We start from the raw sequence: 27,887 nt of genomic DNA on the forward strand, positions 1-27,887 counted from the left end.
TCAGCAGTGCTGTCGTTGAAGTTTTTTACTTAAAAAAAAAAAAAATTCAAGATAATTGTTTCCTTTCTCTCTGCTAGGGATTCATATTCAACTATTTTATCTCAGGGTTCTGTTTAAATTCACACCACTACAGCATTATATGCAAAGAGAAATCAATCTCAGAGGGGGAAAAAAGAAGAACCAAATACAGATTAAAAAGCTGCCTCTCCAAAGATTTTGAAATATGAGAAGCCTGGCTCTGCATGTAAGATTAATGACAGCTACGTGTGTGATGAATAGTTCAGCTCAAAGCAGGGGAAAGTTTTACTCTAAGTATCTGCTGTTCCAAATGTTGAAGCCCTAATATCATCCAGCCATACAGCAGGTGCACACGGCTTCCTTATTCTCCTGGATTGCACAATGAAGTGAACAGCAAAGAGAAATAATACGTATGCTTATAATCAACCCACATCACTTTATGACAAAAAGGTAATTTCTCTCTCTGGATATCTTTTTTTTTCATTATTTTTTATGTGTGGTAATACATCGGCTTTGTTCACTTCTTATTAAGAAACGTCGATGTGGCACTGATGCCAGAGACTTGTCTCACATAGTGGCTTATGAATGGAGCTATTCTTCTATTTTAAATTGTAAGTATTTTTTTGAAGAATGGACAAAATGAATATTCGGTCTCTGTGCATTCAGGGGCTCAATTCGTGGCCAGGGAGCATTCAAGACTTCAATTCTGCGTTGGGAGCTCATGGGGAGCCCTCCAGCTCTGCCTCCTAGGGAGCACCAGTCCTGGCCAGGGAAATGCAGAATGTTTTCTGCAAAGAAGTGTCTTTAGCGACTGATGTGCTGCAGGATTTTGTGTTTTAATATAAATGAATTATTCAAACAACGTTGGCATTTGTTAATTAAAAAGCAAGCAGAAACAGTCAAACTAGGACAGCTTTTGACCTCCAAAGGCTTTTGTAGTAACAGGGAGGCTCAGGCTGCAGCAAAGTTGGTGCATCATCACACCGTGGCAGTTTCCTGTGTCTTTTTAGCACCTCCACTGCAAGGATCTCAAAGCAGTTTCCAAGTCCTGCCTTAACACAGTAAAGCCTTGCCAAGGTGAAAGGGGAAGTATATTCCTGTCCCTGGATCACTATGGATTGTACGAGCTGCTCTGAAGGATGTGGGCAGAAATAGTAAAAATATTCACTACTCTTCAATGGAAATACTGCGTTATATTTGTGTCCTCTTTGCTGGAGAGAGAAGTTATTGGCAAGTTCTCTTCCACTTTCTGTGGGCAGTGGAATAAAAAGGCACTCATGAATTCTTTAGAAATGGTTGTAACATTTTACATTGCTATAAAAATATGTTTCTTTCTAATACTAAAAAAATTTGACCCAAGAGAGAGCTTTCAATGTACCTGTGTACATTTATTATTACTGTTTGGAAGGAAATTCTTCAAAGCTAACACGTTATGTAAACTTTTTTTTTTTTTTGAAGTAATTGTATTTGCTATTACTTTCAAACGGAATGAGTCTGAAAAAACAAATTGCACAGTTGTTGATGCTTTTAGTTTTAAATTGTAATTTATGATTTAGAAAACCACTGAGGGCAAGTAATTTAGGTGCCCAAATGTGGAATTTAGATGACTCACTGGAAGCCTTCAATCTTTGAAAGTGAGGTCCTAAATAGCAGTTTGCACTAAAGATAGAGAGAGAGGAGCAAGCTACGTCTGCAACTTCATTAGTGCAGCCTAGTGTGCCGTGTGTTCTGGGTTTTTCTTCAGCAGTCTGCAACACCCCCCCCCCCCCCCAATCATCACTCAGCATGATTGCAAACATGCTCCTCTTGATACATACCTGAGGAAACTACGGAGGATGGGAGAAAAAAAAAAATCGAGACAACCAGATAGTGAGAAATGGCTCATGTACATATGCACCTACATATTTCTGTGCTGTCTTTTCTCTTTTTCAGCGCACTGAAAGAGATGGGCGACAGGGACACACCTTTGCAACAGCTTTGCACGCAGAGATGCCTGGTTATATCACAGTGAAGCTAAATCCCAGCAGCATTTCAGTGAGACCTTGCTAAACTCTTGTGAAGCGGAGTCAGATCAGCTCCACAAAGACAATATAACTATCTATTTAATATCCCTAAGGGATTGCCTGTGACGGATCCCCCAGCATAGCATGCTGCATTACTTTTTTGTTCTGCAAGGGTAGAGTAACAAATGGGACTATCAGAAAGGGCCATAGATGCAACTTCTGTCATTTTTAAGAAAACTAGATTTGTAAGAAGTCAACCATAGTGAATGCAAAAGAGGTTCTAAATGTACTGGAGTAAGATTGAAGACTTGACATTTGAATTGCAAGGCTGAGATTTTTATGCATTTTTACATGCATGCTGTTACGGCTATGTGGGTGGATGAAGGATAGGAATGAGGAAGTGAAGATGTATTCACCTTCTGATGATGGCTTGCAAAGGCACAAAGAGAAATTGCTATTTTTAGGGATCTTGAGTGTATCTTTATAAAATGCCCTTGCTTATCACTCAGGACAAAGATCTGGAAATCTCCTGATTTTGCTGAAACTGTTGGAAGATGTGTGCGTATGAGTGGCGGGGTTTCACACTCATGTTGTGTTTCCAGAGGCTGCGGTATAAAGAACTTCCCTCTTGCAGCATGCTATGTAGTTTTCCTGCAGCCATGATTTGTTAGTTCTGCTGGCCGTGAAACTCATGGCAAAACCTCGCCTTCAGCTGGAGCAGGTCATCTTACGTCTGCCAGTACCAATGCTTTGAGAAACTCCACTAAGGTGCCACTGAAACGCTTTTTAGACTGAACAAGATGGAGTCGAAAACAGTTTATGCATAGAGTCAACATGTTCCGTTTGAACAGTCCTGCAAGGAATACATTCTCTTTACCTGAAACTCCCAGAACTATCTTGTAAAGCCTCCAAAGAGCTGGTTTTTGGGGAGGTTTCTTTCTTTTAATTTGAGGGTTTGTTCTTGTTGTGTTGTGGGGTTTTTGGGTCATAACTAGAGTTACTATTTGGTATAATTTCTTATATACTAACATACTCAAAATAATCCTGCTTTCCTATGTGTCTAGTCTGTTTCTCAGGAAAGCAAGTTGTAAGCAGTGGACAACTTTCTAGGGATAAAAATAGTGCAAATACACTTCTGGATTTAGGGATCACAAGAAAAACATCACAGCTCCGATCCTGATCCTTCCACAAGTACAGCAGAGTATAGACAGAACAGCAACAATTGCGGTCTCCAGCCTGACAATGAAGTGAATCAAATATTACCAGAGGTGGACTTCTGCCAAGGCTCTAAGCTATAAAACATAAAGTACTCTAAGAAAAACAAAATCTCACTGCCCTGATTCAACTAGAAGGTGATGACTGCAAATATGCTTTACAACGCGCATGATAAATAAGGGTAGAATTGAACATTAAATCCACCCACATTTCATAATTCAGGACTTCTTCCTAACCAGAAATGCAATCTGCTATCTCGCTAATTTTGGTTCTGTCTCTTTCCATCTTCTTTGTTTTAGTGGTGACTAGATCTGATTGAGAATTAGTTTGCTCCATTTAATCTTAATTCATGTGTGCCTCTGAGACTTCCTACCTTGTCTGTCTTTCCTGCTCTGTGTACCTATAATGCAGTAGTCTATAGGTTTTTGTGATGACTGGAAGCCAGAGCAGGAGTTTCAACTAAGCCAAACTGTACTCATCATCGACCTTAAGATAAATGTAGTCTTATCATCCACATCTCATTTCAAAACAGTTGGGGATCATTGCAAATACCTATCTCATGTGGAAGTTTGGACTGGACCTAGGCTGCTGCATGGTGTACGCAGCTACTTCCCTTTCAAGAGGCTCAGAAGAAGCCAGGGGAGGCTCAAGACAGCATCAAAATACCATCTCAGCTGCCTCTCTTTGCTGCTCTTCCAGGGAACCGTGTCAGATGCTTAGAGCATCTCCTCCAGAGACTTCTTATGAGGCAACTCAAGGGTGAAGCTTTACCCCAATGCACAGCAAATCCGTGCTAGCTCAGCCAGCAGTCTGTTTGTACCTCCCTTCTTCAGCAGGGCTGAATCGTTCGTGTAGAGTTTTTCACAGCAGTGGGAAGCAGTGAAAGGCTACCATGTGGGTTAGCTTTCCTTTGTACCAGTCGATCATGAAAGAAGAAACACGGATATGTGTGTGTCTAGAAACAATACACAAGGGACATCATAGACAGATTAATCTGGCGCCTTGAAGACAGCATAATTCTTTTGTATGAGAGGTGGATTCTCCTCAGTGACACAGAGAAAAATGTCCTTTTTTCCTTTTTTTGGCAGAAGTGTGAACCACAAGGAGAAGTTCTCTATGGGAAGTGGGGAATGCCATTATAATTGCTGACACCACCCTGGCCAGATATACTCCGTTAGCCCCACGTCCAATTCTCTTCTTGCCCATAGGCTTCCGTGGGCACCTGGGCTTTGTGATTCGGTTCCTTAAGTATACCGTAGGCACAATACCGACCCTTCTGTCTCCTCAAAATACGAGGACCAGTGATATGGTGGGCAGCAGTGGAACGACCAGAACAGGAGAATTCCAGTCTCTCCTGGGAGCTGGGACTGCAAGCCTTGGACAATTCATGCTAGTCTGTAACACAGATGAACACACTTTCCCTCTGTAAAGGTTAAGTCCAGGCCAATGGTGGTCACAGGACGTCACTGTATGTGGTACAGCTTCAACACTGTCAAAGTCTGCCCTCCAGCCTTCCCTTAGAAAATATATTATTGTAAGCACAGTTAATTCCTTGTAACTGTCAAGAGGTTTTATTTATTCTTCTCCCCTGTGTTGAATTCCCTGTTAACCAAAATAATGTGACAAGGAATAATTGTCAAAGAGGTAAATTCATACTCAGCTCTTTTGATGATTTGGCAGTTTTTGAATTTGCATAGACAGCAAACAATGTTTTTTCAAATATACTAGACTTGAATAAACTCTAATGTGCTCACAGTAAAACACCTGTTATCCACATTTCACAATGGAGAGAATTGTGGACAGATGTAGGTCAAGATTTCAGAGCAAGGCTCATGGAATGTGTTGACTCTATTTTGAGGTGGGTAACTTGCCACTCCCTGAAGATACTCGGTTTTCAGAGGGAGTATAGGTCAGCTGTCACAGAAAATGAGATTTCTATGAAAGTCTGTCCATTTGGTGCATCATTATGCACCACTTCATAAAATCTCAAGTAGACTCTGCTCTGCTCTAACTACTATTTCTGCTGTAAAGATGTGCAAAAGGGGCTATACTCATTTCTCATCAAGAACCTGAATCAACACTCCTGGAAAATTCCGATTAGCTTGAATGTGAATTGCCTTATGCCAATATAAAGTTATAAATATGGAACAGCACCACTGGCACAGAACTGACACTATTGTAAAATATGAGGTATGATTACCTTGGCCTGTTTTATTCTGTATGCTGCTTCAGTAATACAGCTTCCAAGGCCCACCAAAGTTCACAGTAATCCCCTAATTTGCATCAGATGTCTATCCCCCATTCAATGGCTTTTTAATGTCCCTGTGATTCCACAGGGCAGTGATATTGGGCATACAGCTTTGGCAGGGGGCCACCTGAAATACGGTGTTTCCTTTGCAGCATTTTATTAGCAAAAGTCTAGGTAATGGAAAGAGTGTTCAAAGAGGTGTAAAAATAATAACAGCACTGAGATATTGATTTACAAGGAACTGGTTTTAGATTACAGCAGGATAAGGAATACTTAAGTTCAAGAGCAAGTTAAAGAAAAAACATATCTAAAACATCACTATAGAGGGAAATGTGAGACACAAGGAGTAACAAACTGAACAGTAGGCTGGAGAACAGAACAAGGTGTATCATCGGCACAGGGAGTCTTAGAAAAGAGTACAACACATCAGCTTGACACTAGACCTTGGGGAAGGTGATTGATTACCTCAGTGTTTTGCAAGCAGGGAAAATAAGAGAGAGGAGCAACTTGCCCAAACAAGCTAGTAGAAGAACCAAGAAGAAAAGTCAACCCCAAGGCTATGGTTTTACTGGCTGTAACACTGCATTTCCTCGGAAAAGGAAATGATATTCAAAGATACTGGCCTGAGAATCTCCCCCTGAAGACGCTCTGTGTGTGCACGGCTAGAGACAGGAATACAGGCTGGAGGGATCCTGGAGGGAAACGGTGTTGCTGAAGCACCAGTGTAAGTGCAAAGACCAAAGGGGCAGCTAAACCAAAACAGGTTGCGTCACTAAATCACGTTTCTTTCTGGAAGGGATGAAGATTAATCAAGACAGAACTGAAAGTGTGTCTTTGATAAAATACTTAAGTGGCCACATCTGAACTGCAAATTATTTGTATCAACTAGAGGATGAAACAGTAGTTTTCCATTATCCTGCAGGAAATAGCAGCTTGCTAAATAACTCTTTTAACTTTCCTCTGGCACCTATTGATTATATCCAATAGAAATTAAGAGTAGAAGGCAATTAAGTTCAAAATTTAATGGTGTTCTGCTCCTGTTAATTTACTGCCTGACCTGATCAATACATTACACTGGATAACAATCTATTCCAGCAAGGCTCGGTTCCTCCAGTGTCCCTTCCAGTAAAATTATAATAATGACAAACAACTAAATTTTTAGCAAATAATGCATAAAAATAATAAAATAACATATAAAATAATTAAAAATTGGATTATTCACTGTAGTGGTGAAAACAACAGCTTAAAACTAAATTGACTTTTGCAACACAGAGCTTGGTCTGTCAAAATATTAGATAAGCTACAACTTCAGCTTCACAGAACGCTCTGGAAATCGAAATCTCAGGCAAGTTTTAAGCATCTCACATACACAGCAGCACAAAAAACCCACCTTTAATCTAGAGGGCAAAATTGAAGTGGGAAATTAAAGATCAATGGTAGTGAAAGAAACAATATTGTGCTGTAGTCATTCTTTTTTGTACATAATAGTTAAGGTGTCTAGGTGAATAAATACAGTATAGACTTCATGTATAACAAGCTCTGTCAAAACCTAGATGTTCTGATTTGCATTAGGGTGCAGGCTTTTTTTGGACCCTTCTCTAAACCCTTGTAAGCAGTTTTTAAATAACTAAGGCAATCTGACAAAGAAGACGGGGACACAGTAGCATTTGTCACCTCATTCTCAAAGGTGGTTCATGAGGGGGTGCACAGAGGCAGGGTGAGAGGCAGGTAAGCCTCTCTCTCCCATCAACCTGCCTCGCAGTGGCTGCCAGTTCCCACAGTGCCACACAACACTGGGTGGTCTTGCAGGGATGCTCCTGCAGTCCTGTCCTGCAGACATAATCCTTGAAGAGGACAATCCGGGGGCAAACAGTGACCAGCAGTCCAGCACATGCCAAGCAATGGAGCATTTCTCCAGAGAGGTATCTCCTTCCAGGAGCAGAATCATCAAGTAACTCTCTCCCCCTGTGTGTGCCTATGTGCAGACATGCTTGCCTATATAACTGGCTGAATTTCACCACTTGTTTGCCAAAATTCAACATGTCAGCATAAAGTCAAAACAAAATATGATGAGGTTTTCTGAAAATATCCTTTTCACTGATCGGCTGTATGCCTACCAGCATTCACTGTGTAGCCAGCACACCATTAATCACTATGAAACATGTTCATTTATTTTGACACCAAAGACAAATTGGAAGGAAGAGTATTTTTGGATGAGAATGGAACGCAGGCTGTAGGAATATCTCCTTTTACCTTAGGGTTTCCCCAGACTGAGTATAGAACAGGACCCCGTGGGTCCACCCCCTCTCTGCCCCTCCATGCTATATGTTTTTATCTCATCCTTCACAGGTACAGTAACAGTCATCTGAACAGTGTATGTCTTTAACCTATTTAGTTACTGCACATTCTTTCAGGTTTCTGAGAAACAAAAGAATGCCAAATATTTGAGGTTATTTACTGTATCCAGTATTACCTAACATGGCAAGCCTGCTCCTGCTCTTCAGTGTAACCTCTCTTCACTCATGTGTTGCCCACAGCACAATTTTTTTTTTTTCCACTACTTGAAGCCTGTGCTCCTGCCCTTGCTGGATGCCTGCCTTGTTTTGCAGCATAAACTAGTAGATTGCTGCTCCTTGTTAGACTTCGGAGTGCAAGTATAGCCCCCTTGGTCTCTGCAAAACTCCTGGCAAGAACCTCTCAACATCTACAGGGTTGTTTTCTTAGTGAAAACAACACACAAAAATAATACTGTAACAATTCCAGCCACCTGTCATTTTTAGCTGAAAAACACTGTAGGAAGCAGCAGCATCTACATTCTTTGACATGCTGTAGTACGCTATGAAGTAAGCAAATATCAGGGTAGACCTAACCAAAATATGTTATACAAGCAGGACGCTACGCTAACGTAGCTGATTTGTATTCTACAGAAAGCTACATTCAGAAAGACCTAATATTTCAGGAAAAGCTAGCAGAACAAGCACATGATCCATACCCTGAGCACAGGGATACTGCAGTAAGCCTTGCCCATAATTCTGCTCAAATTCTGTGGACTCAGCAGAACCAGGAGAGCTTTGGCTGGCCCTTTTGCTTCTTCTGAGATCTGCCAGCACTGCTAATGTTCCTTACTACACATTTCCTCCAGATCCATGACTATTAGACAGTCATATTTAGGAAGGGAAAGTAAAAAGTCAGAACAGCAGAATAAAAATGCAGCAAAATGCGATAAGTACTTCCTAAAATGGCATAGGTATCCACCAAAAAACCAGACCTGGCATTCACAATGGTGGAGAGGATGCAGTGTAACAGGTCATTAAGATCCAGGTGGTCCTTACAGGATTTCTACTAATGATGCACCATTGGAAATGAAAGAGCACATTTATCGCTTTGCATTTTCAGTAGCAGTCAGTAATACAGACAAGTATGTTGTGTTACATTTGCTTCTTATCTCGTCCTTTGTAAAGCAGAGCCTAGCAAATGCTTCACAGTTAGTAATTTACTTGATTTAGGAATGTTTTTTGTGTCCATGAACAATCTGCTAGCTGAGCGTGTTGATTACACTTTGGTTATTTTAGAACTATTTGATGAAAAATTTTTAAAAGGGGACAGTTTGCTTTCCAGCTAACTTTTCAGGCATGCACTCTGAGAGTTTATTAGCTGGGTTGAAATTCTTCAGTCCAAACCACAGCAAATTTATTCCTGCAACACTACTTTCTCACAGGTCATCATTTGCATGGATTAGACCTGGGACCTGAAGGTTCTTTAAAACCATGAATTTCTAGTGCTATTTCTATTGGTTTAATAGTAATCCAATAATAAATGATTCTAATCCCCTTTTTCTTTTCAAATGTCACACTATTTTTCTTTACAAATATAGACAGGAAAGGGAAAAAACCCCTAATTAAAGAAGGTTAAATCAGCAAGGCAGGAGTTCCTTACAGAGCTTTATAAAAGCATTCACAGGCAGGATTTTCTATACCAAATGTGCTTATTTTAACAGTTAGGCTGTAATATTTTGATGTTTCTGCCCCAGACTTCCATATTGCCTCATATTCAGGGGCAGGGTAGCCTTTTCACACCATCTCTACTGACATTTATGGGACTGGCTTCCTCACCTCTGAAGACCAGAGGAAAAAAAAACCTAAAACCCTTCATGCTCAGTTCAGGCGGCTCCTGGTACAAGTGGCAGAGCAGCCTCACGATTTACCTCCTGACTCCCCAGGATCTGCTCAGCCAAAACAGCCTGAGGCTGTGAATTGCCCACAGCTGCTCCCCACCAGCAGCCTCTAAGGACGTGGTCCCGTCAAACCCGAGCTGGAGGCTCTCATGCAGGGCTCGTGTCTAATCAGAGCTACTGATTTTGGAAACTACTACAGAGCAGTGGGAGGCTGCCAACACTAACTTCCTAAAGGTTAATGCTTACAACTAGATTTTGGCTGATATTTTCAAAGCTGCCTAGAGGGAATGGATGCCCAGTCCCCATTAATTTTAATAGGAACTGGGCAGGCACAGTCCTTATGAGGCTCTGACTATTTCAGCCTATTACTGTTGGTGACATAAGGTTTGATATTGCAGGAGGCTGATTACCTGCTGGGAGCGCTGAAGCTAATGCAGCTCCTATATTTTGGCTTGAAAATTGAATATGCAAAATGAATGAACAGTGTGGCTATGCTTACCATAAATAATGAGCTTAAAATGAAAGTGGTTCACAGGGAGAGTCTAACCCAAAGCTTGTTACAAATGAGTGTTCCTGATTATTTCAGAAACACACTGATTCATTACAGTGTGCACTTGCAGGAGTTTTCACTAAAGGCCTTTGCATAAGCGTTGCTACATTCAAAGCATAAGCTTCTAGCCGGTTTGTCAATTATTTCCTTTTATTAGGAAATTGTATCAGGTTTCAAAAGGTTTTCAGTGCCAGTAAACAGTAAAACAGATATCTAGATAGTATGTAAATACATTTGAATTTTAGGAATTTCAGAAGCTCCCCCACTCATTTTGTTTACCAAACCTGGCTGCGCACAATGCATTTAGACCACGTCCATTGTAATTGCCAATCATTTCCGATCATAGTTTGCATCCTGCCATGTGCTAATGGGAAAACTCAGTTGGGAAATCTGCAAACTCAAACGGGTAGGTTTTGCTAGAATCCTCACTTGTGGGCATCAGGGGCCATTTGAAGAATGCAAGCCAGGTAGCAAGGCTATAATTTACTTAATTTCTGTTTTCGAATGCGTGTTTTTTGCAATGACCACACAGAACTTACAAGCACTGCTTCAGAGGAGTAGTAGAAATGGATCCTGCAATACTCTCTCATTATTGCTTATTCAGGGAAGTCCAGCACTGCCATCTCCAACAAATAGAACAGATTAAGAAAAAAGCTAGGTCAATACTTACAATGGAGAATTAATTGGTTCCACTGCTAAAACTGATTTATCAGGACATTATTGCAAATAAATGGATAAAAAAAGATATCAATGTTGGCCAGCCAAACAATAAAAAAATTACTGTATCAAACAAAGTCAAACTGTAACTAAAGACTTCAAAATGGGATGAAACTTTTCTATATATCTGCTTGGCAATTTATCTCCCCTTGTTTTATTAATAAATTCACAGCACTAACAAAATACTTTGGATTTCGAAAATTGCATTTCAGAAAGTATTACTCAACCCCCCCAGATGTCGCCCTTTATGAAAAGCAGCTGCCTGAAAACTAGTGTGATTTTTCTGTTACAAGATCTTTTTTTTTCCTAGATTGAATCAATTCTTGCTATATTAAAGACAAAACATATATGCAGTTTGTTGTGTCTCTAACACACGAATGAATTCTTATGAGTCTGTCTACAGCTCTTTTTATTGACTTCTATCAGTCTGCGGTCCATCCATTGTTCACTAGTATGCTGCTGTGTTATTTTGTCAAATAATACAAATTTCTTTGCCTTTTGTAGGTATGGCAAAAGACACTGGAAGTCTTCAAAACTTGCTGGCATCCCTACTGGGAAGCTGTTGCCATCCTTCTCTAAGAGTTAGGACTGTTCTAATTTCTAACCTCTATTTAATGATGGGGAGTTTATATCTATTACGGCCTCCACTGTTTATACTTAGCCTTTCTCCATTCCCGGTGCCCACGGACTGATCAGACAGCAGATTCATACCCCTTCGTCCGATGCTTGGCTGCCCTACAACTCTTCTCTCTCAATAGAGGCTGTTTGGTCTCCTGAGCAGCCAAAGCCTTTCTCTACAACTAGGCCCACAAGTTAACTCACCTCCTTTTTTGAAGCCGAGTGGCCAGAACTGCACATCCATCCCAGGAAAGGGCCCGTCACTGTGCTAGAGAGAAGCATTATGCTTCTCCAGCTCCGCCACAATTTCCTCCCCTGATTCCCTGCCTGACATTCAGATGAACCAAATTCATCACAATACACAGACAAACAAGAGAAATGAATAGCACCAGTGCAATAACGAGGCTGGGCCTTTGCTACTGAGCTGAATCCCAGAGGTAACACAACCTGTCAAAAACTGTATGGATTTTCTCCTTTACTATTTCGTTCCTGTGCTCTGTGGTTCAAAGCAGTGGTCACCCTCCTTTCCCCCATCCTGCTCAGAGCAATAGATATCTGTGTCCCCAGATAACGATCTCGCTAATGTGATACACACGTTCATTATGGCAATGGGTTTTGGGTTTTTTTTATTTAACAGGGACTACAGGTGCTCTTATTTTAAAATGTCTTCATCCAGTTAGCCATTTTCAAGAGGAGGAAAGGAAATTTCCAAAGGAAATAGAGTTCATTTGATATTTGCATAACTGTATTACATACCACTGCATTTGATGGTGGTTCGTGGAGACATCTGAAGAAAAAGGAGAGGGCATTTTGTAATAATAAAACCAATACAGAGATATGTTTTCTACTCTCATTTGAGTTAATGGGAGATTTACCATCATCCTCAGTTAGGACAGTGTCATTCGCTTCTCAATTTCATTCCTAAGTGATGGTTTGTGCTGATGTTTCACCTTGCTGTTTGTGAGTCCTGGGCACATTAGGAAGATTAAAAAAAAATGTACTGACCATGCACATGCATCTTGAAAACGCTGCTGTATGCTTGCTGCCTAGGAATTGTAATCAAAAGGAAATGATTACACAAGACCACATATTAAAAGCAATCCATCTGCCTGCAGAATAGGTTTTATGTACTAATGACACAGGGCAGAATGCTTAAATTGTAAAGCACAGCTCCTTTCCACACCGCTGTCTTTTGATAACTTCAAAAGGGAAGGGCAGCACTTTTAAAATAATATTGAATTTTGCCGTACTACATCAGCACTTGTGTTTGCTTAACTTCAAGCAGTTATTGTAGTAAACTGAATGGTCTGTGGAAACACTTAACTCTCACAGAGGAATAATGCTTTAGATACTGGATTAGTAAAACTGCTTTCTGATGCCTATGTATAGAGACCTGTTCCAAAATCCGCAGGCTCTGTACGTGCTGAATAGCACACGTCCTCAGCACAAAGTCTAAGATTTGAAACAAATCGCTCACTTGCAATGTACTTACTTAATTCCTAAGTGTAAGGTGATTCTGCAATGTTAATGCACAAGAATCACCCAAAACAGACTATAGGCTGACAAACTCCTGAGGGGTTTGGGTCCTATAGCTACCTGGTTGTATTCTGAGAGGAGGAACTGGAAAGGCGTCTGTGATCAATTTCATGGATAATCAATTCTCTGAAATCAATTAAACACTTGTTGACTTGTCCACCTGTAGTTGCAGTTGCCAGATTAATTCATGTAGTTCAACACAATGGACAATCCCAGTGCTAAATTAGTGACTCTTACTTGAACTCACTGCATCAATAAAAGGATTAACGATGTGTATTCTTCTTACAAAGAATTGGTCATTGTCTCTTTAAAATTTCAGTGTGTAATAACTTCAGCTCCTCGCCTCTTAATTTAAAGAGAGCACGCTATGTAACAGCATTTTCCATTTTTACTTAATCATCCACTTCTTTTGTGTTCAAATCCTAATCCTGCAAACCACATTCAAGCCTTGTGAACTAGCTCCATGTTTATAGATAGAAGGTAGCTTTGAAAGAAAAGAAAAAGACTTAACGCTCTGCAATACTCTGATCACGTATTTTCTACGCTCTATTAGAGACACCTGTAGTCAAGCAGAATTTCACAGCCCTGGTGCACTGAAAACACAGTATCCGATGCAGAAAAGATGTATGATGTGAGCTTATGCAGAATTAGCCATTTAGTAATATGGTCTTTCCTGGCAGAGACAGATTATCATCAGAATTACTGCAGAGATTTGGTGTAAGCAGATACCAATGCTAACCCGACCTTAACTTTTCTCTAAGCTCCTCTTGGCCACCAATTAGCTGAACACTGGTCCCGTATATTCCCTGAAGAATCTGAACAAGGATTAATAGCCGGTCGCCATTCTGTTAATTTTCCTAAATTCAAAAAACTGTGTCCTCTTTTGGCACAAACCAGCAGGTCTCTCTGGATTTCAAGAGCCAATTTACACCGGCTGAAAATCTGTCTCTGGATGTCAAACCACTTTCTGAATGCATTTTGAAAGTTGTACTTGGACCGTGCACGTGTGCTTTGTTGCGCAAGGCACAGATAAACCCAGTGTTTATTTAAAGGCATGGTGTAGAGATCTAAAACCTTACTCCTGGGACATCACACATCCTGTATCAGCTGGCAACATCACTCCACACAGACGCAAGTAAAGCTCTTTCTCTTGCGCCTTGCTGCAGCCACAGAGGGCAGATACAAACCAGACTCCAAACCTTGCAGTGGCTGTGATGGATGCAAAAAAATCAAGTGTCTTACACACAAATCCCTCCTAGATATGCAGATCTTACTCTTTGGAGATGCTTCTGTGTTACCCCCTCAAGCAAATCTTTTTGGCTCTGACACACCGCTGCCCACTCCAGCCTTGTGATCTCTTCTTGGGCAGGCTTTTTCCATTTAGTTCCTGATATTTGGAAATCTTTCCCTCAGCATTGCTAGATGCTGGCTTGATGTGAGAGAACCCTCCCTTAGCATTGCTGAAGGTATTTTTACCCCTACATCTACCATCTGTAGATTTGCAGATAGGTCACGGAGGACTGCTGCCCTTCTTCTGGGCTACTCCGGCCTCGCCAAGGTAAATCTGTGTATCCCAAAGCTGTAAAAACCCCTTTCTCTCGGCTGTTCTCTGTGCTTTCCAGGCAGCATGCCCAGTCTTTATGCTACCTGAACTCATGGGGCTCACCTGCATGGTCCTGCCTGGGGTTTAAGCCTTGCAAGGGAATTTTCTCTAGCATCTCTTCTCCCACCCAGCTTTGCTTCTTTTTCCCTGCGGTACCTGGCGCACCGCCATGGCTGGCTGCCCTCTGTGCCTGCAGTCCCTGCCTCTAAAACCCCTTACCGGGCTCTTTCCAGTGCTGTGATTAACGCTTAATGTTACCTATAAGAGGAGAAAACTCCTACTGTTTTTCCATTTAGCCTCTAGCAGGCTTATTGCAAGTATTTCATAGAAAGGTTACTTTCCTCTTCACGGAGGTGAAGTAATTATATGTTCCAGTGTGTCTTCACACTGCTACGCAGCCTCTCCATTCTCTAATTTCACCATAAAGCTGCTGCTTGTGAACCTTGGTTGGCTGCGAGGGCTCTGCTCCCTCTGTGTCGGCACTGAAACCTGTCAGCTGGAGCCTGGAAAAATGACCGCCCCTCACGCAGATGGAGATAGTGCCATGACTTATGGCTTTTTTCCCCCTCTTAAGTAGAAAAAGAAAATGTTTTTCCTGCGGAAATTGGGATTTAAGTGAGCTCTCTGCACTTCATCAGAGGTGTATTAGTCAGCTGTTCTATGGGCTTGATATTAAAAAGGGTGGTTGCTTTGCTACATGGGAAACCGCAATGTCAATTGGAAAAGAAAGAAATAGAAGACATAGGTAGGGAGATAAATTATAGCTGAGATGAAGATGTACTCACATAAACTCACAGTCAGACGATCTCATTAGCTGCACCATCTTCACACCAGAAAGACATGATCATCCATCTACTTCTCCCTAATGCCTGGCGGATGTTTGCATGCGGCACAAATGCTGCAGCCCTTGCTGAGAGATGGGGAAGCACCTACCTCGGCAGCCCTCGCTGGTGGCTGCAAATTGGACCCTTGAATATCCTCCCCCTGTGTGCCTTGATCACTGCAAACATACATACGTGCCTGAACAGCACCGGGTGCTTTGATGTACCACCTACAGCAGGATGACTCTACACAGATACACACATATATATGTATACACACACGTCTGTATGTTTGTACATGTGCTTGTTCAGGGAGAAGCATGGCCTAGCCGCTCTCCCCAGGTTGCTCACTGACGGTCAGGGTTCAGGAGATGATGCTGTGCTCTGACACAAAAGCTCACCCACCATCAGCAGGGTCAGGCACATACTTCCCCCTGCTCCGTTCAGCCTCTGCCCTGCAGATTAGAAGGCAAGCCGGTAATGAGAGCTGCTGTGCCTTGGTAAATGAACTAATTACTCTGCAGCATTGCTGCCAGTTTTGCCTTTGCTCCCCCTGAAGTTAAGACCTCTCAGGATCTGGATGCAATTTCAGGGTGGCTGCAAGGGCGTTTCAAGAAGACATGTTTCTGGACAAAAGCAAAGTCTTAAAATATTCCAGTAGACAGTTAGGCTTCTCTCTCCTTCCTTTTTTAATAGTGGACGTGATATGCTGTGAAATTTTTTTTGAGCTTACTAAATGGGTGTCAGTGGGGAACAGATACATTTTTTTCCTTCTTACAAATGAAGTAATCTGAATTCACCAAATCAAAAAAATACGAGTCTCCTGCTCAGTTCCAGTGGTGCTGCAGAAGGACAGGGCTATAGATTTTCCCAGGAGTGTGGAATAATTCACCAAGCCTGCTCGTTATTCATATAGACAGTGCATTAATAATATGGGACCCTGAGATCTCTTCTTATCTAGGCCGAAGCACAGCTAGAGGGATAAGAAGCTGACTCCTTGGATTTCAGAACACATTTTTTTCCCCTTTCTTCAAGAAATAAGAATTGATTGAAAGTATTTTCACAGAGTGGAAAAAAAAAAAGGCTTTCTGGTGATACCACCTAAAGTACACATTAGATAAATAGAAAACTATTGGCTTTGTGACTGTGAACCATTTTCACTTGATGTAAGTGTTGATAGATACAGGATTTTATCTAACAAAGCATTTACTAAGGACCTGACCCACAGTCAATAGGAGTCTTTCATTTGACTCTACAGGGCTAGAATCCTGCACTTACTCCAGGGTGAGCCGGGTAGTTTCTGTATTCCCCTTAGCCAGGGCGAGCCGGGGTAGCACGAGTGCTGTGGGTGGAATGCGAGGATGCACGGGCTGAGCGTCAGCTCAGGGACCTGCAAGGGGATATGCTACACCTCTGTACTGCAGGAACACAGCGCTCTTGAATTGTGAATGCTCACTCCACAATAGGCATTTTATCCATAATTTAAAAAATAAAATAAAGTAACTCATATCAACAGTATGGCTGCAATTACTGTCTGCCCAAGGAGCGACATACCAGCTATGACCGTTTCATTTGCAGGTCCTGGGTGAGACAAAGGAGGGCAAATGCCAGCAAAGGGATGATGAATGCTGTCCTCTCTCTGCTCCCACTGTTGCCCATGGAAAAATAAGGATATGTACTACCAACCACCCAGTATATGACTGGAGAGTTGTGAGGAGCTGGCCCAGAGAGGTGTTAAAAGTCACAGTGCTCCCAAAGGTCACCAAGACTTGTGTTTAGTTTGTTAATGCTGTCCTGATGAAGTCCGATGTAAATTCACAGGGTCACATCCTCAAACTAATGGAAATCTGAAGTATGCCCATGCACGTTAATATTTTATATGTTACAGAATGATTCGAAACTTGATGTGATCCAAAGCCAGTCTGGGAGAAAGGGAAATACCCGATTAAATTGATTTTATTGTTCTGTATCAGTGAGTGGTTTCCCTTTCCCCTGATGCATGAGTGGTATGAAACAGGACAACAGCAGACCGTGCAGAGTTAAAACACTAGTCCTGCTGCCTGAGAGCTAATGCTTCAAATCCTGTGTTGCAGACAACATGGAATAGGATCATCTCAGATCTATGCACAGACCTTTCTTACAGGAATAATTTAGAGGGAGAGCTACCGCACAGCATTTTAGTAGCAGGTTCCTTTTTCTTCGTTGGTTTTGACCGGTGTCACCTCACTTTGTAAAAGCCCTGGCAACATGCACAACCTGCATGAAAGTCCCTTTGTGACTGATTTAAAAAGCCAGTGCAAGTGCTTTTCTGTTATTCCATACTCTGTGGTCCAACAAATTTCACAGATAATTGCACAAGAAATATTGAGGTTGCCTCTGAAAGAGTTCAAAAAAGACTGGGAGAAGACTGAAGAAAAGGGAACAGAAAAATTCAAACATTAAAAAAAGTGTGCCTGAGAGCGTCATTGACTATAACACAGTAAACTTCAGTATAGATGAACAAATTATATATTATTCAAAGGCCTTGAAGAACACACAGACATAACCACATACTGACTGCACAGAATTGTTCAATACCACTGTAAGTGTTACGGTACAAAGCACATTATTCACATTATAAAAGTGACAGTATTAAAATTATAAATATCTTGTATTCCTATTAAATTTTTATAGCAATCATGTGAAGTTTTGGAGCTGAGAAAATACTATTAGAGCTCTTCTGTTAATATTTATGCAGTGACCCCTTGGGCTCATTAGCCTCTGTTCCTGCCTCCTTCACACTGGCTGACCAGTGTGACCATTTAGGACCAGTTCTGTTTACCGATATCCTGGAAGGAACGCGAGCAGACACTGTGAAGTGCAGCAGAAAGTAAAAGTATGTATCCTTACAGGGATGGGAAACTTCCAGATAGGAGAGTTTTCACATGGTTTCAACTAGAGTGTAGAAAAGTTGGAGACCCCCATGTCCAATCAAATATCCATGCTGTTTATACTGAGGGCTAAAATGAACTGCTTAAAAAAACCCAAAACAACAAATCAAACCAAAAATAAATAAATAAATGAAGAGGCCATAAGACTGTTTTGCTAATGGAAGCAACAAAAGAAAACTGCAAGTCATGTGTAGACAAGCCATAAAGAACAATTAAAAAAAAAAAAGACATAAGTGTATTAATTCACTCCTGCCACTTGCTCATTGCTGCTCTGTGGCTCACACAGCCAACTTTATTCAAGCCACAGAAGAAGATCTTAGCTATTCAGAAAGGTGACATCAATTTTGCATGAAGATTAGGTCAATGAAGACTGAGAGGTGGACATTACGGTCCTGATCCAAATATGACAGTGTTGGTATAACCTTTACATTTGATACTGTCACAAGAAAGTTATTTTGAAGTTATGAAACCTTGTATGATGCCAAGATCTGGTAGAACCACCGAACCTGAAGCAGTCTGCAGCCATTCATTTGAAGAAAGTGTCTTGGGTTGTAAGAAAGCAAAAGCAAAATGGCTTTTCAGAAGGAAGTGTGAATGCAAATCCCTCAATAATATTTAAATATTTTGAGAATATGCTGAGTATGCCTAGGAAATGTTCAAATAGCCATTTTAAAGATATTTAAAAGTTACTTTTTTTTCCATCAGGGATTTACTATGCTCAATGTATTCCATACTGAGAAGGAAGATGGGGCAGGAAAGGAAGCCCTGATTAAGTAATGAACAAGATTAAGAATACCTCCACATATTATATGAACAATAGAAGAAATCTTAGTCCCACTTAATGTAAAAGATGTAGTGGTAATGGTGAAAAATTCTAAAATAGAAAAATATCTATTTTAAAAAAGAGAAATATATGAGGGTTTTGGTTCTGGTTGGGTTGTTTGTTTATTTGGGTTTTTTGTTTGTTTGTTTGGGTTTTGTTGTTGTTGTTGGTTTTTAGTAGATTCTTTTAGTTTTATGTGGAATAACAGGAAACTAACTTAAGAGACAACAATTAAAATTTTGGAGCCACTGACTGATCTTTATTCAGAGAGGCGAACAAATTTTCTAAAGGACGAGGGCTTGACACCCGAAAGGACAATTGTCATGTGCCCACTGACCCTACCAGGAGGATGCAAGAGGAATTGCTATAAAGAAGCAGAGGAAATTACTGGGAGCATCTCTCTTAGATAACCACAATACCAAAAGAACAAATCGTTTAACAAAGATAAAGGAATAAAACCTCCACCCACAGGACAAATTGTACTAGCCGTGTGCCAGCTAGCAAGGGGACAAATCCCAGCTGCTTGTGCTGACACTTGAGTGCCCTCATAGGCCCGCAGAGCCTATGGCAGGAGAAGGAAAATTCATGGGCTTCTGAAATGGGGAAGACGAACTGTTTGTAAGCACACTGGAGAGGGAAGGTGCAAATTCAGAAGCATTGCTAAGAAACCCTTGCAGAAACAGCCTGCACGTCACACCAAGGTGCCTGCAGTAACAGGAAAACGAGAGAGAAGCAGGTTCATCAAAGTGTGAAGCTAGAGGGGGGTGTGCACGCTAGTCCGAGCTGCAAATCCAAGCCCCGTGCTGGCCCTGGCCATCTCTGAAGTTTGTGGGCAGGACAGTAGATCTGGAGTTGCTCTGGTACCTTCAGACAGCCAATGCACTCGCTGTGTCCAACAGCATGGCTGCGGAGTAGGTCAGTAACAGGCTACGCTGCACAGGTCCCCTGTGCTCTGGAGGCAGAGGGCAGGGGACTCCCTTGATATGCTTGATACTGCTTTCCCCTCTCAAGGGACTCTCAAGCTGCTGTAACACAAACGAAGTAAATCCATTTGGGACTTGCTCTGGAGAGGTATTTGGGCAAATGGAGAAAATAATAATAGCCATGACAGAGAGCTGAGCAGATTGCCGCCTTGTGGTATGTGCTACTGCCAAGTGGCATGCAAGATAAACTATAGGGAGGGAAGGCAGCATTCAAAACCATCTTTCAAAAAAAAAAAAAAAGACCTTGAGGTAGTGAAGGGAATCATGAAAGTAAATGTGCAACGGAAGAGGCAAAGAAACAGAAACTATCATATCATCTCTGTTTCATGACAAGATTTGGCTTTTGTTTTGCTCTCACCATTGCTACTACATAATTCATTGGCTATTGAGGCAGGTTTTAGGACAGCGTCTACAGAATGAGCTGCAAGGAATAATTTATAACTTCTGAGGCTGCCACGGCCTGGCCTCACTATAATTTTTTAAGATGAAGCCCCCAAAAAAGAGTTTGCTGTACTTGGCAGGAAGTGATGCTTGGGAATACACAGCAACATCCCACCCTTCATAGTACAAATAACACACCCTAAGCCTGAATTTCAGCTCATTCAAGAGGAGGACTGCTTCGGTGAGCCCTATGTACTATGATGGTGTGCTCCTCAGGATGAGATCTCACAACAAGAGGATAAAAGGATCATTTATCACCTCTGATACTTATTAAAAAGGTTAAGCTGACTCCTTATTGTATTCTCTCTTAAACAGAAAACAAAGCAAGCTCTCCACACAGTCCCATCCACACAGCTCAGCTGTGTCCTGGAGCAACCGCTGGTAGGAGCGGAAGGCAATGCAAACCCTCCTTTGTAACATGAACTCAAACTGTCAAAGCATCAGTCTTGACAAGGTGTTTTCTGATTAAATTGGACTGAGAAACACCAAAAGCTTGATTCTGATCCCATTAAGTCACTGTTTGCCAATGGTATAAACAGGGCAAGACTGAGGTTCGGCTTGTTCTATACACACTACTAAATAGCTGTCAGGGGGAGATGGCTGGGGGCAGCAATCAACCGCAGATGGGCGTCAAACTGCTAACATGGGACCTCCCAGTCCTTGTCACCTCTCAAAGGTGCTGGGTGTGAGTATACTGCTGTACCTGAATAACCATGGATTTTTAATTAATGGACCCAAGCAAGCTTTCTTAGTGACAGATTACAGCTCAAAACTGTATACAGTGTAAAATCCAGTGTGAGATTAAATGGTCTTAATCCTTTCAGTATGGTACGTAAAGAAGGTAAAAAGTTGTCCATGACCTTTTGGAATGTCCTCATGTACAAAAGAAACAGCAAATCCCAAATCTTTGTGTGAGTTAAAGCACTGACGTCAATGGGACTCCCATGGGAAGTTTTGGGAATTTGCCTAGGCAAAGAAAGCCTTCTTGCCTTAACAAGAACCACTAAATAGGTCAAAGTTTTGACTTAAAGCAGGTCAGTATGTCAAAAGTTACAAAGCGAAGTCTGGGATAAAACGAAGGCCAAAGAAAATGCCCCTTCTATTAATTTTGACGAGCTGCATATTGAGCTTTTGAACCCTTCACCAGCCATCTACAAAAGAAGCCATGGGCTGACTACAACTAAACTTGAAAGGGGAAGACATTCCTTTGTAGTTCACGTTTGCTGGCTCTGAAGTCACTGTGAGTCTTACCAGTGACTTCAATGGGACTAGCTTTGCACCTTTATATTAGCCTTTGTTTTATCCTTACTCCTTTCAAAATTCCAGACAATAACATTTCTTTTTATTGTAATCCTGACAGAGCAATTAGGCTCCAGTCCACACCTGCACTCTACTTTTTTTTTCTGAACAGAGCATTCTTTGAGCTCCTCTTCTCTGAACAGAATTATGAGATCTGAATTAATGGGGTGTCTCTGCTCTATCTGGTGACTCTGTTTTTCATGACCTGCTGAAGAACGTGAAATTCTTCAAGGCTTGTACGGCTGACTTTGGTTGAGACCAGCTATAGTTTTCACCTACGGTTTTATGAGTGCGCTTAACAGAAAAAAAAAAAAAGCTTCTTTTTGTCAAGGGTAATTAAGCAATAACAGAATGACAGAATGTGGAATAAAGCATAATCATTCACAGGTGCATTCATAGCGTGTTTTCAGTCACGAGCTCAGAAGCTGAATCACATTCCCAGTGTAACAAGCTATGAAATACTGCCTCATAATTTAAAAAACGTGAAACCATTTTTGAAATAGTAAAACATTTTCTTTCTATCTTTAATATACAAACCAGATATGCACAGACCACAAATACTTGCTGAGAAAACATGAGGTTCTCATCCCTCCAAGGCACCCCCAATCTCTCATCTTTTTGGTGTTGAATATGCAAAGCCTTGGAGCTTTGTCTACACAATCCTCCAGTCCACAACACCCACCAATACTCCTGTCTAACTTTGGGATACAACTGGGCCAGCCCACGCTCCCTTGCTGCACATGGTAGAAGAAACCACAAGAAACCGTTTTTTCCCAATGTTTGCTTGTACAGCTTCCCCCTGTCACTCACTCGGGGGGAAGCTGAACGCCAAAGGCCCAAAGAGGAAATGTTGGGTGCTTCCAAAACCCGCAGCTACACCGCCAGCCCTGCAAGTCCAGCCATGGGAAGGATGAGGAGATCCCAGGGCAGAGCCCACCTTAACTCTAGCCTAAATGACCCCTGGGTCTTCAAAGCACCTTTGAGTATGGGGTGGTATAAACAATGGCACCAGACATTTACTGTGAAGAACAGTGAGGAGTTTTTACAAGGTACTGTTTCACAAAGCCGCTGCACAGAGGGATTCTGCAACACGGAGCGGCTTGTTTGGGAAGGGTAACTAATAGGATTAGTACCACTTACTCCCCATCTTCTTATGAGATTTACATTTTGCTAAGCACTTCCAAGACGCAGTTCTCTCCCTGATTCCTGCATGGTTTCACCCTGCAGCGGCGGCAGGGGAGCCCCAGAGAGGAATACACCCTGTGGAGCTAGACCTGATATGAAGCCCAGACACAAATAACATGGTGTTTTTCCTTCAGCAAAAAAATCCCCATGACAAGAAACAGCAACAGCGATTTCAAAAAATAAAGATTTTTTCCTAGATTTCTCTAATGTTACAGGACAAGATCACAGGATTAATTTATTTATCTTTTTGCCACTGACTTTCCAAATGGCTAATTAAATCAAAATGAATGGCCATTGTCCTTTGAAAAATTTATGAATCAAAACTAATGTGGCACCGGGTGGGGGGTCCTGTGATAATTTTGCCCAGTTATTTATTAAGGGCTTGATTCTGCCACAGAATTTGTTACACTTATCTAAGTGCCTGTACTGAATGCTATACTTTAATTTTTTGAGTAAATCTTAACATGACTTATCAGCACAGAACCACACACTAAAGTAGCAGGCAAGGTTGTGTAAATGTATACTTATGTTTACAGATTTTTCTGTTTTGTTAAATAGAGAAGACAACAAAGCTCCTATGCATAACATATAGACTTAAAGCTATTTACTGGTTGGTACACAAACAGAGACATATATACAGGAGGAGCTACTTGCCATCAACACAGGAAGGTCTGTTTCTCGTAGTCCCAGCCACTTTCCCAGGTAGACAGGAGCATTTAACTGTTTGTGATCTTTCCTCAATTCGATTCTTATTACAGCATCTGTGTGCTGCTATAACTTCACATGTTCCTCCTTCTGGCAAAAAGAGAAAAAAGGAAAAAAAAAAAAAAAAGAAAAAGAGAATATTGACACTCTGATTAGGAAGAGCAGCAGTGGCTAATCAAAGCACCCAGGTGTGCTCCTGTCTGTGTCTCTGCACCGCTTCTATACAGGCGGGATTACAACGTTATTTCTCCCATTATGCGTGCCCCTGACTAAGCCAGGTGCTGCTATACTTCAGTTTTAATAGGAAAGGCAGATAAATGTCCCTCCACAGTAGATAGAGCTTGCTTGTCTTACAGTAGAAGCTTCTCTGATATCAGCAGAATTTTTGGCCTAAAAATGACTGTGTCAAGGTCTGGGCCTGAAAAAATGTAGATAACACACTACTGTAAATGTGCAACAACTGTTGACTGATTTTATACTGGTAATATTAGAGGCCTCTTCCCTCAAATATTCTCTTGTACAAGGATGGGGACCGAGTGAATCCATCTAGAAATAAGGTTTTTCTCCACATATTTGATTCTGTGCCAGTACTCAGACCTTAGCAGATGACAATCAGCCTCTGCAGAGTACAGGATGGTCTGACAACACTTCTCTTTGCTACCCCACTCGCTAAATTAGAAGGGCAGGAAACAATCCCACTGTGTGTGAGACCACCGGGCTTTATCTGTCTTCTCCCTAATTGTTCTTTATTTGCAATAGTTTGATTAGGTGGAGAACACAAAGGAATGATTGACAGATAGATGATGGCTTATCATTTATGAACACTTGGTGTTTGTGACATATGCCAGACACGGAAATGCGGGGTCAAGCGTATTATTTCCACTCACCTTCGCAGTGCAATGCAAGGAGATGAGACACCACAGTGGGCTAATGCACTGCCCAAGTAATTTCTCCATTCCTCAGCTCAGATTGTATTTAGCTCATAATCACCAAGTATTTCATAGTGCCAGTCTGTTCTCCACAGATATTTGGCTACTTTATGAAATTGCGGCATAAATTTGGCAGGATTTGTTTAAACTTAGCTCAAAACATCGTGCACAGCCTACTGAAGAGCAGGGTGTGTAGGATTTGCTAGAAAAGCATTATTACTTTATGCCACTATGAAATGCTAACTGTATACTGCTTTTACTGTAGCATTAAAAGCATTATTCCTGTCTTTGGTTTTCACTCTTTTTGAAACCACTTTGAGAGCTTTTGAACACTATAGTGACCCTACAGCCAGGTAGGATAATAAGCAGTGTGGAGATGCTGATCCACATCTGGCTGTGAACATGGGATTTTGGAAAAGGTGTGGGAGTCCAGTGGCATCTCCTTGCTTCGGAGCGAGTCCTGTTACCTAGTGGTTCTACAAACGTGATATTTCTGTGGTGAAGCACTGGAGTAGGTGGGCAGGGCAGAATCTCCCTTGGCTACATGTTGTTAAGGTCATACGGTGGTGTGCCATAAGGTGCACCCGCAGCATTAAGTGATGTAACAATTACCAATGAACAGGGACCCCACAAATTGTGGAAATATTTTATAATATTAAATTTTCAATCCATTGACCTTACAGGGTGAGCCAGTGGATGAAAGCCTGGGAGTGTCCATTAGGGCAAACGAGCTTAGGTTGCATGGTCATGGGGTTAAGCACTGACGAGTTTGCAAGCATAAGGCAAGACTAACTCTGCAGTGCATATTTAACTCATCTGGAGAGAAATGCTTCTTCATGTATTAGTTATTAGGTGCATTTGGCCTGCTGACACAAGCTTTTTGAAAGCCAATAGGTGACACAGAAGAAAGATCCCAACAATTCAGAATGCCATCATCTGACAAATGGTCTTTTAAGTGTCTCTTAGGAGTAAGAGGAATTGTGACAATCAACTCAGCCCCAAATGCTTGTATTTTTCTATAAAGTAATTCTTCAGATAAACTCCCTGTTCCCCCATTCAAATCATAGTGAAAGCAATGAAAAGATTTTTATTGGTTTAACTCATCTTGTGGTCATGCCCTAAGAGAAGAAAGATTTGTGATTTTATTGATTGCAACCTCAACAATAAAGATAATGTATGCAGTAATCAGCATTTCTAATTTTAGGCTACATAGACTGTGTGGTAAATATCTGTGAACAAGCTAAATGCCTAGTTTTCTCTACTAATTTGCTGTATAAGTACTAATAACCACCACACGAGCTAGTCTTGCTTATTTGGTTATCTATTCAAAATAATGGGTTGTGGTGGATGAGCTTTATAACACCTTTAATTGTTATGTGGAAGCTCAAGTTGCTGCAGCAATAAAGAATTTAACTCAAAGTGTATAGTTGTTTAGGAGTGGCAAAATACAATGAAACTATAAAAGCAATGAAAAACCACTTTTTTTACCACTAGACAGTTAAGTGCATTAATTGGAACTTTTATCTGCACGGACAATAACTGTAATGGAAATAATAATAACAATAATAAAAAGACCTTTCCCAGTGCTGACACAGAAGAGAAAATCCAGCTCACACGGAGAAAGTTCTGCGTATTACACGCCCTGCTTTCCTGGAACATTTGTTATGTGGGGTCAGATTTTTCCATTAAAACGTGTTCAGACGATGAATGACTACTGGATAGCACTGCATGCAATGTGTTTTGCTGGTATATATTTTACCAACCATGCATATACATGTTAGAATTTTTAAAAGCCATATACAAAATAGGAATAGATACAGCTACCCAAACAAATACTCAATAGACAATAATCAAGCCAACACTTGATTATGTTATTCACAGAAATAGATATATATGTATACACAACAAATATACTGGGGTGGAGCGGAGATGTTCAACTTAAACCTCTATTTCAGATGTACAAATGAGGAAATAAGTTAGAGCGGGAAGAGGAACATGAATCGGTCTTTAGTTTCCACCGAAAAAAATTTACCATGTTCAGATGTATATGTGAAGTAGCTTTTGTTCTGCGATTTTTATTTTTAATTTCCAACTTTTTTTTTTGCATGTGTGTGGGAGGGACAGCACCAAGACATGCTGTAATACCAATATCTGAGGATTTCTGCCCCTAAGCCTGTGATTTTTTTCTCAGTGGTTCTTCGAGATTATGGGAAGACCTGATAAGATGTTAGAGTGCTGGGAGTCCTGGAAAAAATGTGAATTATTGACCTGATAGGCTGTAGTGTAGCAAAAGTTTGAACCCTTGTCACAAAGAACAGAAATGTCTTTTTTGGAAGTTTATAGTCTGTTGAGCTAAGGTAGCGTCTGGCTTTTTTTCTGCAGCAGCAGCCTCATTCAACTCATTCCAGTCAATAGGGGATTTGCCATTGATCTTGAAAGGAGAGGAAAGGGTCCTAAAAAATCCTCTAAGTGTCTTCTGAATGTTTTGTTGACAGTTACACTTCATGAAGTGGCTGCTTTATCCACCTGGCAAGAAAAATAGTCTACGATTTTTTAATTCCCTCCTGCCCCAAGAAAATCAGAAAAAGATTAGAAATGGAACAGGAACTTGCAAATCAGGAATAGCTTTGATCTTTCTTCAAGAAGCTTCAGAGATGAATGAAAACACCCTGACATGACTTATATCCTCTTCACACCAAACATTAGCAGGACTTGATGGTAAGAACATCTGATCCATTCTGAGCAGTCAGTTCACAGGGTGCCCTCAACTTTGCATGAAGGAAATGTGATGCCTGCCAAAGCAAGAGGGACAGAACTGGCTGCCAGGAGGGATTCTGGGCTGTCGAAGATGACAACTATCTGCGGCATTATGACTCTGCTCATACTTTCCGGCCTTCTGGAAGTCTTTATTTTGCATAGGCTTAAAATATGAAACTGTAGAAATTATACATCATTCTTACTGTAAAGCAAGGACAATTGTTTGTTACTTCTGCAAATGGTTTAATTTGAGGACACTTAACTCCCAAGATCATGTTCATTTCTGTCTCTGTTATAAAGCCACCTTGAGTTTACACACTGCAGAGTGAAAT

The 27,887-nt window shown here is 41.2% G+C and overlaps 1 protein-coding gene across 2 annotated transcripts in view; it reads right to left on the reverse strand.

Moving 5' to 3' along the window:
• The window catches only part of TAFA1 (TAFA chemokine like family member 1), a 230,397-nt gene that overhangs the window by 22,612 nt on the left and 179,898 nt on the right, over window positions 1–27,887 (reverse strand). Inside the window, exon 3 of one of the 2 annotated variants that reach the window (XM_086470217.1) lies at window positions 23,819–23,959. In XM_086470217.1, the coding sequence (XP_086326343.1) occupies window positions 23,819–23,959 (141 nt within the window). The remainder of the gene's footprint in view (window positions 1–23,818; window positions 23,960–27,887) is intronic. The other variant, XM_086470218.1, reaches the window with a different exon arrangement.

The sequence above is a fragment of the Leptosomus discolor genome, chromosome 9 (genome assembly GCF_034619465.1).
Source record: "Leptosomus discolor isolate bLepDis1 chromosome 9, bLepDis1.hap2, whole genome shotgun sequence".
Lineage (NCBI taxonomy): Eukaryota > Metazoa > Chordata > Aves > Leptosomiformes > Leptosomidae > Leptosomus > Leptosomus discolor.